At 32.2% G+C, this 15227-nt stretch overlaps 1 protein-coding gene across 1 annotated transcript; it reads right to left on the bottom strand.

Moving 5' to 3' along the window:
• Positions 1 to 1858: 1858 nt before the first annotated feature.
• On the bottom strand, positions 1859 to 14876 carry LOC149482390 (uncharacterized). The gene is made up of 10 exons (XM_089704118.1): positions 14565 to 14876; positions 14249 to 14378; positions 14057 to 14170; positions 13161 to 13315; positions 12870 to 13068; positions 11596 to 12750; positions 11388 to 11495; positions 4722 to 11136; positions 3355 to 3509; positions 1859 to 2913 (listed from the first exon to the last, which is right to left on the bottom strand). Exons 1-10 carry the CDS (start codon positions 14688 to 14690, stop codon positions 2834 to 2836), a joined length of 8637 nt encoding a protein of 2878 aa, XP_089560244.1. The 5' UTR covers positions 14691 to 14876; the 3' UTR covers positions 1859 to 2833.
• Positions 14877 to 15227: the final 351 nt, after the last annotated feature.

Here is a 15227-nt window from a genome sequence, read left to right on the forward strand (position 1 = left end):
TACCCGGTCCCTTGTATACTAATAAAGTACATAGAAAAATAATCCGCAGTAACACGAAACACATTTTTTTAAAGTAATATTAGTGAATACTGAATATTAATCCTTAGGAAGATTAACATTCATTTATATTCACCACTCACACAAAAAACTCAGGTCTATAATACCTTTAAGCTGTGACACAGACTAATAATAATAAACTACGTATACAAGCTGTAATAAAATTAAACTTCTATGTCAACGCAATCAGAAGATACAGCCGTAAGTGACATATCACACTAGCGGATTGCGAGCGGTTTCAAAGCGGAGCGGGTGCGCAACGAATACGTTGCGGGCGCGCAACGAACACGCCGCGGTTGCGCAGCGAATTCGTTGCGGACGCGTCATTTTGTATACTCTCGCACAAAAGCCAGCCCTTCCGCCTTGCCTAACTTCCATTCAATATTTCCATCGTTTCTGTAGCACTCAATTTTTTAACCGTACTGTGGAAATGCACTTACTTAACAGTTAACTAAAGATGTAATAACAACTGGAGTTGTTAAAAAAAGGTGCTATAAAATTGAATTACTAGGACTTTTAGAATGTACCATACATTCCAAAAGTATGTAACGACTGACCAGTATAATCTCTCCCATAGCAACGTATGTTATAAAGAGATTTTGTGAACCTAATTATGAGCAAAGTGATAGTGAGTTGCTGGTTGCTTGATAAAATTTTCTATTCACTGCTATTTATCTAATAATAAGATAGCCCTGTTTTAGTTAAGGAGCTTTAACATTTATTTCACTAATGAACTTTCTTAATGAGCAATTAAGTTATCTGATTGCATTTCGACCAAGATTTAATAGATAAAACAATACCCTAAACATTAACATGTTATGAAACTCGTAAAAAATAATGATCTCATAATTATTATACTATCACAAGTTATAAGTAACAACCAGCACGGATTCCATTTTGTTAATGAGTGTACATGACTGCGACGTAAACGTTGCGCATCTGCCACGCGTCCGCAACGAATTCGCTGCGCAACCGCAACGTATTCGTTGCGCACCCGCTCCGCTTTGAAACCGCTCGCAATCCGCTAGTGTGATATGTCACTTAATGCTGAAAATTTTCGCAAATTTCGACATTCGCAAGGGAATCAAAACTCAAAACCTACAGGGCACTTCCCTTTAACTCAGAATCTTGAAATTCGCTACGAAGCAACATCATAACATAGATACAGGAATAATTGCAAAAATTATGTTTTTTAATTACATCTTATAAAAAAAAATCTTTAATAATTTTAAAGTGTTCTGTCTGTCAACACTCTTTTTTTTTCAGGAACGCGTTTTATCAAGCTGAAATTTATATAGAATACTAGAGGTCCGCCCCGGCTTCGCCCGTGGTACATATTTCGCAATAAAAGGTAGCCTATGTCCTTTCTCGGGTATCAAAATATCTCCATACCAAATTTCATGCAAATTGGTTCAGTAGTGCAGGCGTGATTGAGTAACAGACATACAGACAGAGTTACTTTCGCATTTATAATATTAAGTATGGATGTACTGAAGTCTACGTTCCTTTCTTAGATTACAAAATCTTGTGGAAGTGTTCATGGAAATTTTTAATTTCCTATGTTTTTTCAAGAGTAGTCTAAGCAAATATTTTTCTTAACAGATATCTTGAAAGGATTACCTACCAGATACAATTTTGATTATACTATATAAACCTTGCTTGGCATGCATGCAACAATGCTTGGCATTAGATATACATGCAAAAATCATAAGGTAATCCGGTAGGTATTTTGGCACTTAACAATAACAACAAATATAACCATTAAGTGGGCACGTCCATTTAGACAGAAATAAAAAACTAATTTCAATCAATTAGCATTTAATGATAAACTATACAATTTCATATACAAATGCTGCAAATCACCTTGAATTAAATTATTATACATAATAATATTATATACATGGAAGCATTAAATTTATATTTAACAAATAATACAGGTTAATAGCATCTAACTCCAATACAATAGAAATTAAAGGCACCATTATTTTTTGCACTAATCATTTTGGTCGAATTACAGTAACATACAATATTATGGTAGGATTATATCATGGTTTACAATCACGGTGGTATATATTTTATTCTAAGATTTTCTTGGAATATTTTTTTTACAGTTCGATCGTTCGTTTTAATAAGCGATTGCGTTTCGTTTCGTAAAATGTGTTTACATTATATTGATAGACAAATTACAAGAATACAATATACAAATAAGATTAAAAATGAAAAGAGAGGGATTCAAAATAATATCAACATTAGTTGATCAAGTTAAATAGATAGATAGAACTAAAATAAGAACAAATGTGAAAGTATGTGTGTAAGTTATAAATGAAAACTGAAATATAGTATTGTATTTAATATTATTTGTGAAGATCTTGCTAATTGATTATACGGAAACTACATCTAAAACAACACTATTTATTATTACACATATTAAGTTTCGTTTTTCGCTGACAAGCGCATGTGCACAATTAACAGTTATTTGTTGCCACAAACATTATCGAATTGTGCTTAGTGCAGTGGTGGCGTAAATGCAGGATTACTTTACTAGCACATAACGAAAGAAATATAACATTGACATTGGAATATAAAAAAAAATATCTTAAGAATTGCTATCGAAACAAAATAATAGCTTTAAAATTCGGCTTACCCATGTAAAGGTTGTAACATTATCAACGATAATCCCAGACATAATTTAATAAAAATTTTATTCAACAATGAACCATTTGGTGTACAATATTAATAACTAAAGACTATATAACTTTTACATACAATATACAAATTACATATGGACAACTTTCGGGGTGCTCTTCCCTCGAAGCCAATTAAGTAGAACGGTAGGAGTGCTTTGTGAATCCCGGGCTAAAAAAGAAAACATCACAATTATAATAATGTTAAAAATTTAAAGGTGCTGGCTGTTAAATGTTTGTATGTAATAACAATGTACTGCAATTCTATACAACTACCTAATTGATGCAATCAATTATAAACAAATTGCATCCAGTCACAAAGACTATTCACAAAGTGAGGGTAGATGCCTCGAACATCGATATAAATTGACACAGAAAATTCTTTGAAAAAAAATTTATTTCAATTGTGAAAAACTTATTACTCAGTATTTATGTGTACCGTACACATAAATACTGCCACATTCTGGTAATGTGGTTATGTTTTTTTACTATGAGAAGCGTAAAAAAAGATGTTCACTATGTGTCTCGTAACCCATAGGACTACGAAAATCCCAAACAAATTACAAAGCGTATGCAATTGTAATCGATAGAATTATAAAAATCCTCGACTCACATAGCGTATGGTGCGCCTGGTTGAGCTGGTCCACGGCCTCTGGCGGCAGGTTGGCCACGTCCCGGCTCAGCAGGCGCATGCCGAGCTGCCGCTGCTCGCTCTCGTGCCGCAGCCGCACGTCGCGGCTGTGCCTCACGCTGCGCAGCTCTGATAGCCTGGTACCGTGGGACGACGTTTAAATAAATAAATAAATATTTCAGGACAATTTTCACACACGGCACGATCTGATCCCATACTAAGCTTTCGCTTGTGTTATGGAAACCAGATGGCTGATAAACATACATATATAATTTTTAAATAAATACTTATATGTATAGATAATTAACACCCAGACACAGAGCAAACATCTATGTTCATCACACAAATATTTGCTACGGGTGGGAATCGAACCCACGACCTCTGGCTTGGAAGGCAGGGCCACTACCAACCAAGCCAACCGGTCAGTCAAGTTTAGTACAGTAATATTATGGACGGCCGTACACGGACCGCTTCAAGCAGTTGAGACCGACGGCTTGAAGCCGCGACCGCGCGGTGAACTATGGACATTCATTCACTGCCGTACACGGACTGCTCGAGCAGTCACGACCGCTTCGAGCCGTCAACTGTGCGGTTTATAGCGACAGCTTGAGCAGTCAACGACCGACCGTTCGAGCAGTCCGTGTACGTCGCTCAGCCGTTAACTGCTCGAGCCGCCCGAGAACGGCCGCTGTATAACCGTTGACTGACCGGCTTAGTTGGTACCAGAGGTAGCCAGAGGTCGTGGGTTCGATTCCCACCCGGGGCAAATATTTGTGTGATGAACATAGACGTTTGCTCTGTGTCTGGGTGTTGATTATTTATATAAGTATTTATTTAAAATTATATATGTATGTTTATGAGCCATCTGGTTTCCATAACACAAGCGATAGCTTAGTATGGGATCAGATCGTGCCGTGTGTGAAAATTGTCCAGAAATATTTATTTTATTTTATAAACAAAGATTCTAACCAATTGAGACCCTCCTCCTTTTATGAAGTCGGTAAAGTCTCATTGGATCGGAGGGAAATTGGCACGGATATAAATTAAGTATGGAAACCCACTTTTGTCTAGCTACTTTTGGATGGACAACGGGCTCTCTGTCGAGTAATGGTAGTACATACTTGTAGGAGATTAGAAATACATACGTTAAAAATGAATTGATGTAAATTAATAGTATACCATACATTAAGAATAAAGTTAAAAGAATAAAGGAAAAAAAGATTTCTTTAGTTTAGATTATGAATAAAATTTACCTTGTACGAAGTTTCATAGATAAATATAATTTATTTAAAGATGAAGTCAATTTAAACGATTTGCATTTATAAAAAAATGAAAAGAAATTAACTCACTTAGCTTGTAGTTTAGGTTTTTCTCCATCCATTTCGCTTATGCTGCTACTTCTCGACGAATGTGCACGGTGAGTATCCACAAAGTGGGATTCCTTTTCTATACTGAAGCTTGGAAGCTCGGATACTGTGTCTTGACTTGAGCTAGTAGATACGTCGAGCCCAACAGACCCGTATCGCGCCTTCAACTCTTCATAAGAACGTAAACTATCCGACAGTCGGAGTTGTAGAGTATCCCTCTCTTCTAACAATTGTGTCAATTCCATGGTAAGTTCCTCGCAGCGAACGTCCCTTTGATGAAGCATGTATAACGCTAAATCTAATTCAGCTCTAGGGACGGCGTCGAGCAATTCTTTATTAAGTGTACTTTCTGACACGTTACCGGTATGTTCTTTAGTACCAGAAGCGAATGTAACGTGCTTCTCAATTTTGTTACTGGCTGATCTCAAAGCGTTCTTCATACTCTCAATTTCATCTTTTAAAGTTACTATCTCTATTTCTTGGCTTTCTAAAACTAATTGTGTTTCAGCTGCTTTATTTGCATATTCTTCTAAAATTTTATTCAAATCATTTATTTGCTTGTTAAGATTGGTGCATTCCACGATTTTCGCATTCAATGCTTCCGCTATCATTCCTTTTTCTTCTTCTAATCCTTGACGCATCTTTTCATAGTGTTCATCAGTTTCATGCATTTTCAACCTTAGTACTGCTAATTCGGACTCTTTTTCATAAGTTAAATCTTCAACTTTCTTTTCATATTCAATTAATTGTTTCCTAACATTTTCAAATTCCGTGTTCCTATCTGAGAGCGTAATTGTATAGTCATGCGTTTTCTGGAATATTTCACTTTCTTTTTGTTTAATTTGTTTATTTAAATCAGATATTTTTGACTCATATTCTCTATTAATTTCATCAATGCGTTGGTTCAAGCTGTCATTAACAGTTTTCGTGGCGACTAGTTCAAGATTTAATGCATCAGTAGATTCCTGCTGCTCGGATCGCTTTTGAATTTCACCTCTTAATTCCTTTATGGTTTTTTCATATTCTTCCTGTTGAACAAGAATTTTATTCTCATTCATTAATTTTTCATCCTCCATCTCTGACCGTAACATTTCAAGTTGATGCATGACATCTGTATATTTATCATGCAGTGAATTGAGTTGATCTTCCTTCTCCTGTAATTTATTTTGTAAAGATGACACTTGCTCAATAATTACAATTTTATTAGTTTCCTCTTGGGTAGATGATTGCATATTATCAAGAAGTTGTTGATATTTACTCTCTGAAGCATTTAACTGTGATCTTAGATCTTGTTCAATTTGTTGGAAATCATTTTCTCTTTGCGTTAAATGTTGTTTCCATAATTCAGCGATTTCAAAGCCACGCTGGTCCATGGCGCTTGATATTGACGATCTTAACTCAGTTACTGTTGACAACAATTCATCATTTTCTGAATTTAATTGTTGTAATTTTGATTCAAGCTCATTAATTTTCTCCTGTGCTTTTTCTGCATTCTGCAGAAGCGTTCTGTTTTCAAGTTCTAAATCTTGAATTATTTTACTAGCGTTATCAACCTTTTGTTTTAAAATCTCACATTCTGATTGAACTTTTTCATAACTTTCTGTTAATGATTTTGTATCTTCAATCTGAGCCGCGGCAAGTTGGCTTTGTTGTAATTGCATGTTGAAATTTTCAAGATCAGATTTAAGTATTTGAATTTGATTAATAGCATCATCTCTTTCAACTCGAAGTAATTGCATTTTGTCTAATAAAGCTGAATTTTCCTCAAATAACTCTTTGCTCTTATTTTCTAGTGATTTGTATTTTATATTTTCTTGTCTACTTTTTTCTGTTAATTCATTATTTTGTAATTCTAAGGCCGATAGTCCTGTTTGCAGTTCTGAACAATTGGTGCTTAATTCTTTATTTTTTAATTTCAAATCTTCTATTTCAGCCTTATTTACTTCATTGACTGCTAAGGACGTACATTTTTCATTTAGATTTGCTACTTCACTCTTTAATGTTAAGATTTCTTCTGTGAGTTCTTTGTTTGTTTGCGATATATTATCAACTATAGACTGCAATTCTTCATTTTCTTTTTCAAGTTTTGTAATTTCTTCTTCAAACTGAGTTTCATTTTTAGTTAACACTGTTGATGGTGGAGTCACAATATTATCCTGGCTTTCGACACATTGTTGTTGAGAGGATAATTTATCATTTGCTTGTTTAAAATTGTATTTCCACAGTTCTACTTCGTTGTCCATTTTTTCTTTCATTTCTATTAACCTTTCATTTGCATTTTTAAAAACTTCATTTTGTTTGGTTAGAACTTCTTTTTCTTTTTTCTCCTTACATAGAGCGTCGTTGAGCTCTTGAACTTTTTTCTCTAGAATATTCATGTTATTAGCTAATTCACTTTCGATAGCCATATCTAATAATGACGAATTTGATATTTGCTTAGACAATTTTAATTCGTTGGCTAGCATATCGTTAGCAGCCTTGAGTTCTTTTAATTTTTTAATAGCTTTTAATAATTTCGCATTTGATGCATCTAATTCTTTCTTTAATCGTTCGTTTGTCTCTTTTAAGCTTTGTATTTCCTGATTTAGTTTTGAAGTTCCAGGTGTGACATCGTAGGAATCGGCATTTTCTTCCAACCCCCAACCTTCTTCTGAATTGAATGGATCTTCATCTTTAATTTCATCATCTTTTTGGAAACACACATACGTTTTTTTAGGTACAATAAGAGGTTCTATGGATCCTTCCGAAAATTGTGTAATATTTGATGGCTTTTCGCTATGTTTTAATTCTTTTTTAACAATTATTTCTGCTTGTTTATTGGATATATCAGCATCTGAAAGTATTTGCGATTGTAAGGAGGATATATCTGTAGCCGATTTTTGTTCATCGCCCATTTCTTCTATAGTAGAAGAAATAGTCATTCCTTCTGTTTTTGGTATGTTCATCTCAAATACAACTTTTTTCTTTTCCATTAATTGTTTAATCTGATCTTCCTTCTGGTATAATAAGTTAGCGAGTTCCTGATTATCACGTTTTAATTTTGCATTTTCTGTCGTTAATTCATCAAGAGGGTATGACGATTGTGCAAGTTTTGATGATAACTCCGTAATTTTTTGTTCTAATGAACATTTTAGGGTATTATGTTGTGCTTGTAAATTCTGTAATTTATTTTGGTATTCGGTTAGTTGTACATTTTTGTTATTTAAAGCAGCATTTAACTTGTTGATTTCTGCTACATATTGCTCTGTATAATCTGGCATAGCAGGATTCTCTGTTTTGGATGTTTCAGCAAGCTTGATATTTTGAGAAGTTAATTCTTCCAAGTTGATATGAAGGTTTGTTATTGTTGTTTTATAGCCTTGGTTTTCATATTCTAATCTGGATAGATGCTCATTCAACTTTTCAAGTTTCTCACTAAGCAATTTCTTTTCTTTAATAGCCTCTTCAATTTGAGTATTAAATTCAGTTTCAATTTCATCAATTTCAACTTTTCTCTGTGCTAGAAGACTATTATGTTCATTAGTTATTTTTTTAAGGTTATTTTCAAGGCTCTCAATTTTTGTATGATAAGTCATATTTTCAGTTTCCAAAAGTTCAGTTTTTGCCGCTTTGCTTTCAATGGCTTTGCAATGAACTTGTAAGTCTGAATATGATTTTTGTATGTTCTGTAGCTCTTCATTGAGATATTGAACTTTATACTGTAACTCTTTGTTATCGTTTTCTATTTCATGAACTTGTTTCTCTAGAACCCTATCATGATCCATCAACACAGCTAAACGGGCTATTAGCTCATCCTCCTGAGTTGTATATTCAGAATATGATTTTCGCTTTTCTTGTAATTGTGTATCAAGCTGATCAGCTTTTCTTTCTAGTGATTGACGTCTATTTTCCATTTCAGAAATACTTTCTTCAAGTCTACAAATACGATTTTTGTACTTTTCCATTTCAATCTGTAAGTTTTCAATATACATGTCTCGTTCTTGAATTTTAGCTTCGTGTCCAAATTGCATCTGATTTAAACTTTGTTCCCCATTTTGTAATTGATTCATCAAATCAGAAATTTGTGATTGTTTTTGGTTTATATCTGCTTCTAAACAAGAAATCTTTGTCAAAAGATTGGTATTATTCTTTTGTTCCAATTCGTATTCAACCAATTTATTATTTAAGCTTTCTAAATTAGATTTAACATTAGCATTTTCTTCATGAGCTGTATACAAGTCTTTATTTAAGAAATCTATTCTCTCATTTAACTTTATTATTTCATTTTGAGCTTCTTCATATCTATATTGTAAGGATGTAATTTCACTTTGAATCTCCTGATTTTTCTTTTCAAGTAGATTTTTCTCTGCTTGACGGCTAATAAGTTCCTCGTTAGCATATTTAATTTTTTCCTGTAATGCAGGTATGGTTTCAACTTGTATCATTGCTTGTTCATATTGTTCCATTTTTATTTCATACTGCTTCTGTAATTCACTAAATTGATGTTCTAACTCAGTGTACATTGAGGATTTTTTCTTAATACTCAGAGCAAACTTTTTCAATTTCTCCATCAATTCTTTGTTTTTACTTTCTAATGCTGTAAACTGATCACTTTGAGAACTTTGGTCTAGATTTATCGAATCAAGCTTTTGTTTGACTTGTTCATATTGCTTTGAAGTTTCTTCTATGGCGAGGTCTTTTTGTTGTATTGCGGTTCTTAATTTTTCATTTTCAATTGATTCTTTTCTTAATTGTAATTTAATTTCGTGTATTTCTTCATCACGTTCTTTAGATTGTGTCATAATTTCTAAATATTCTGCTTTTTGTTTTTGTTGTTGCAATTGTAACTCTTCTAGTAATTTTTGTTTTTCATTTAAGGTCTGTTTTAAGTTTGTCAGGTCAGTTTCCAGTATATTGTTCTTATTTTCTAATTTAGATTTTAAGGATGATAACTGGGCTTTTTCCTCTTCAAACATTCTAAGTTTTTCTTCGCAATCAGCAAGTGCATTTTGATAAAGAGCTATTTGTTTATTTAAAGATTTTATCAATTCACTGTTTTGGTCTTTAGCTTTTTCGTCTTCTAAGCTTTCTATTCTAGATTTTAATTTCTGGGATAAGTCATTTAATTTGGTGATTTGATTTATATATTCATTGATTTCTTTGTCTTTTTGCTGCAAGGAATTACCATAATTAAATACCTGCTTTTCATATTCTCTTAACATTTGTTCCAGATTTTGAATATTAGCATCGCGACTTGTAATGGCAGCGCTATATTCTCTTTGAATTTTTTGTATTTCTTGATGCAAGGACTCAATAGTATCTTTAAGTTGCAATTGTTGTTGTTCAGATGCATCATTTGTCACAGTATCCAGTTCTAACTTAAGGTTTTTGTTTTCTTCGGTCAATTGCTTAATTTTGTTTTCATAATCCATATTAGTTTTTAATAAATCTGAATGCTTTTGGTGTTGTTCCTCAAGGGAGAGAATTTTCATTTGACAATCTGCTATTTCATCTTCTCTTTCTTTAATTACGTTTTTCAATTTTAATATTTCTTTAGTTAACTGTTTCACAGATTTTGTGCCTTTACCTCCTTTGTCACTAGCTGCCTTGTCATCGTGATGAATTTCAGCCAGAGGGCTATCAACGGAATCTTCAGTTGTCAAAGGTTTTGTAGTTTCGGCCGTTTCTTTAATTATTTCAATTCTTTCGCGCTTTAATTCTTCAATTTGGGAATTCAATTCCTCATTTAGCGTTTGAATTTCAGATTTTTCATTGTTTAAAATTGAAATGGTTTGTTTTAATTCTTGACATTCAAATTCGAAGTCCTCTATTTGTTTGTGTAATGAGCTATTTTCTGTACAAATTGTATTCATTTTTTCCATGACTTCCTGTCTCTCTTGAGTAAATAATTCAATTTTATTTTTTAATTCGGCACTTTCTTGAAGAACACTATCAATAGTTATATTTTGTCTAGAACTCAAGTCATCTTGGCTCTCAGAATTATTATCATCCAATTTGTCTCTATCAATTCCCTTATTATATTCTTCTATTTCTAACTTCTCTTGAGTTGTAAGAGAATCAACTATTTCTATCGATTCTGCCGAACTTACTTTTTCAGCACTAAGTTTTTCTAGTTTATCAGTTAATTCCATGTTCTCCTGTATGTAATTTTCTAATTTTTGCAATAATTCTTCTTTTTCACTTTGTAGCAATTTGATATTTCCTTCTAGCTGTTCTTTATCCAGTTTTATATTTTCTATTACCAATTCTAGCTCTTTTTTATTGGCAGTAAGTTCATCGATTTGTTCTTCTAGTTGTACTGATTTAATTTCTGAACAAACTTGCTCATTTTGAAGTTGTGATATATCTGCTAATTTATCTTCCATTTCTGCGTTCTTTTGTTGCAATAAATGCAATTCTGAAAAATAAGAATAAGTTTGAATTGTGAACATAAAAAAAATGTACACAAATTGTATTTGCAAGAATGAAGATACAATCACAAGATGAACATTAAAAAATCATAATTATTAGAATATCTTAAGATGTTTTCAGATTTTTATACTATATTCACCAAAAAACCATTGCAAGGATATTAAAGCTTAAAACTAAATGGCCACCTCATCTTATAAAAATAATTATAAATACAATTCAATATCTGCAAGCCAGTACCTTGAACCAAGTCGAATTTTTGTGTTTCTAGCAAACTTATGGATTTCAATCTAGTTTCTGCTAGGTTCTCCATTTCAACCATTTTCTTATACACCTCAGTATCTGTTACTGTAAAGAAGAAATTACACAATTTATAATACACCATTTCCAAAAACATAAACAATCACATTATAAATATTAAATATGGATTACTTCAAATATTACTTACATCTTCCACTGTCATAATCTACAAGATGTAATTGTAGATTACCTTTCTCTTCTTCTAGTTCTGCTACTTTTTGCGATAATTGATGTATTTCTTCATTGAGGCGCAGGATTTCAGCATTTGTGTCAGATACCTTACTAAAGTTCTCAATAGTTTTCTGCATTTGTTTTAATTTTAATTTCGAGTTTGATTTCACCTTTATCATATTTTTGTTTGCAGTATCAATTTCTTCATTTAATGATGCAATTTGCTCTTGAGCTAATTTTAATTTTTCTTCCAGGTCTTTAACATCTTGTTGCCCACTAGAAGTTTCAGATGTTGGGTAAGTCTCATCTTCTTTAATTTTCTCCGTACTTATTTCTACATCTACTTTTTCACCAGTCTTGGAAATAATTTGTGATTTAAGTTCAGTTATAATATCATCCTTCTGTTTGTTATCAGCTTGTAAATTTATTATAACAGCTTCTTTTTGTGATATAGCATATTCCTTTTCTAAAATGTCTTTATTAAGAGCTTGTAAAATGATTTCTGCCTTTCCAGCATCTGCTTTTCCTGTCTTCTTCTCGGGTTCTTGATTAAGGGATTCTGCCGAAAGCTTGCTCCAAGGAGATTTCAATTTAGCAGATGTATTTCTACCACCTTTGCGTGTTGGCAGGGGGCTGCCCTTCTTGCTAGGTGAGCTGGCTGTGGTACTTGGTTTGGGTTCAAGATTTACTGAAGTGAGCTGATTTTCAAGTTCCTTATTAGTTTGTCGTATTTGATAATTAATTTGCTCTAATAGCTCAATTTTTTTAGTTAATTCTTCCATATCTGCAATTTCCTTGGAACCTTTCTCTTCTATCTGCTGTGGCTCAGTTTCAAGTATGGATTCTTGTGTTTTTGCTAGTTTGGATATCTGTTCTTGTAGTTCTTTAATTTCTTGATTTTTTAATTCAAGTTCTTCAATAAGCTTTGAATGTGCTATACTTATTTCAAAACGAGAATTTTCAAGTATAGTATTTGCCTCACTGAGACTTTTAATTTTTTCATTTTTCTCTTCAATTTCTGATAGTAGCTTAAGTTTTTCTTCTTTCCATTCAGACTCCATAGTTACAAAATTTTGTTGCATTTTAGACATTTGCTCTTTGGTGTCTTCCAGTAAATGTAAAGTATCCTTTTCTAATACATGAAAATAAAGAAGTTAGATTAATAATGGAAATTAAAAATAAAACAATTTCACTATAAGTACTATCCATTTTTGTGGAAATATAATATTTAAGAAATAAGTTTTTTTTTACCTTTTTTAGTTAAACTGTCAGATATAAGAGTTGTGGCTTTATTTTTTGCTTCTATTATTTGGTCTTTTTCATTAATTTTTTCTTGTAAGTCCAAAATGGTGGTCTCCATTGCCCTTAACTTTACTTGCATGACACTTAATGCATTTTCTTTATCTTTCACAATAGTCATTAAATTGGACACCTCACTGGGATCAGAACTCTGGAAAAAAAACGAAACTATAATTTGACCTGTTTACTACAAAAATTAATCATTACTACAAATATGAGCTATAAGAGGATTAAGTTAATTACCTTGCTTAATTCTGTACTTTCCAGTGCCAGTTCCTTCTTCTTCACAACAATTGGATTCCTTGGTCTTTTACTTATTTCCTTATATTGTTTTATTCTTTCCATTAAAATTTCCTTTTGCTTCAATGTGTTTGCTAAACTTTCACTAATACCTGGAACTGAGTATTGATGTTGATATGAATATCAGTTTCAATTTTTTCACTAAATAAAACACTGCATAGTATAGTAGTAGTAGTTACCTCAAGCTGTTGTCTCTATTTATATCTTTAAATCTATGTAATGGATTGCATGTTGCAGGTTGTTAAAAAGATAGTGTATATAGCATTAATAATTACACCCGTGCAATGTGGGGCTAGTTAGAGCTAGTGATATTTATACAGTCAGTACTTAAATTGCTTTTTGTTGACATAACTAGTACATGCTGAGTATAAAATTAAATAGCAGAATGCTTTAAAACATGAATATTCGCATTATGGATATAGCATTGAGCAACATATACATCTTCCACTTTCAAGGAAAAATAGCCAAGAAGTTTTTAAGGTCACTTTAGTACTTATCATCAAATGGCAACTTAATGCATTTAGCATAATATAGTTGATATTATAAGACTAGTACTGAGGGTTTTTATAGAAAAGATTCAATTGTTAATTCCCAAATTGAACAAGGATTAAATTTAAGTTATTGGATTATGATGCAGAGTACATGTACAGATCAATGTTAGAACAGTATATTATACATAACCAATATATCTGAGGTCATGTTACAATGACCTTAAGCTGTTCACTCATTTTATTATTTATATAACCCAGTTTTTTATCAGAACAACAGAACAAAACAATTTAAGCATATTCGGAAACTTCAATGGATTATCCTGATTATAAAAAATTAATATTACTTACTGTTCAATGCATCTTGGACTGATAAGGTTGTGGATGTGTCAGTAGCTACTGAATAACCTGTTTTCTCACTCATGGCGGTTGCCATCTCTGATTGTGTGTCTGTAGTATCATCCTCTGAAAATAATTGTAATAAAAATAATTAAAAACAATTGATATACTTGTATTACAAGTCTTATTTAAACAGAAACTTACCAAATGGCCGACCCAATAATTCTGCTGTAGCTTTACGATGCTCTTTAATCTTTTTAGATACAAGTGCAGCATTTTCCAAGCACTTCTGAGCTCTTTCAAATTTAATTTGCCTCTCTGCTGTTGTTGAAAGCTATAAAAAGCGATAAAACGGATTTATGTATGTATCTTACATTTCACATACTAAACTCAAGAGGTATGCAATGCAATCCATGCTAATAAACGGCATAAATTGGAGACATATGTCATTAGAATTGTTAATTTTTCACTGTGTCGTACTATATTCAATAATTGTATTATGATATAAGCAATGTTTTACCTTAGTGGTTGCTGTGCTACTTCTACCCGTCACACTAGCAACATCACCTTTAGATACTGCTAAATTGGAATCGACTTCGACTTGATCCTTTTCAAGAGGACTATTGATGTTTTTATTTTCGGACATCGTTGTTTATGTGATGACAACATGAATACAACAACGAAGAGATACACTGAGCACAATCACAACTGATCAGGAATACGACTGTTAAATTAAAGACAATGTAGAGAATGTTAAAAATACTAAATCAAAATATTTAGCCACCACTTAGCACTCAATCACTTGCCATTTTTTGATCCACGTCAGCACAGATATAGAACAGCTGTTAAATGCAGATAAACAAAAATGTTAAAAACAAAGAAATTGTATAAAATAATGTAAAATAATTGATTGCATTATTCGCACATCATTCCTATCCAAATCCAAGGATATTTTGAGCTACAATTTTGTACTTTTTCATACAAAGTAGGTTTACATATAATAGTGATTTTGTTGAACTGATGTTTTGTGATTTTGTTGAAAATTAGACATGAGTTATCTATATAATACTTGAAAAAAATATCACAAATAATCACAATACTGTCACAGTTTTAATTATGACCATAAAGATTATTTCTGAAAACAGCTGAAAACTAATTTTTTATTATATGACACACGTTGTAT

This window comes from Colias philodice, chromosome 15, assembly GCF_061535455.1.
Source record: "Colias philodice isolate Cphi_HAF_F1 chromosome 15, ilColPhil1 Martin Lab GWU primary, whole genome shotgun sequence".
NCBI lineage: Eukaryota > Metazoa > Arthropoda > Insecta > Lepidoptera > Pieridae > Colias > Colias philodice.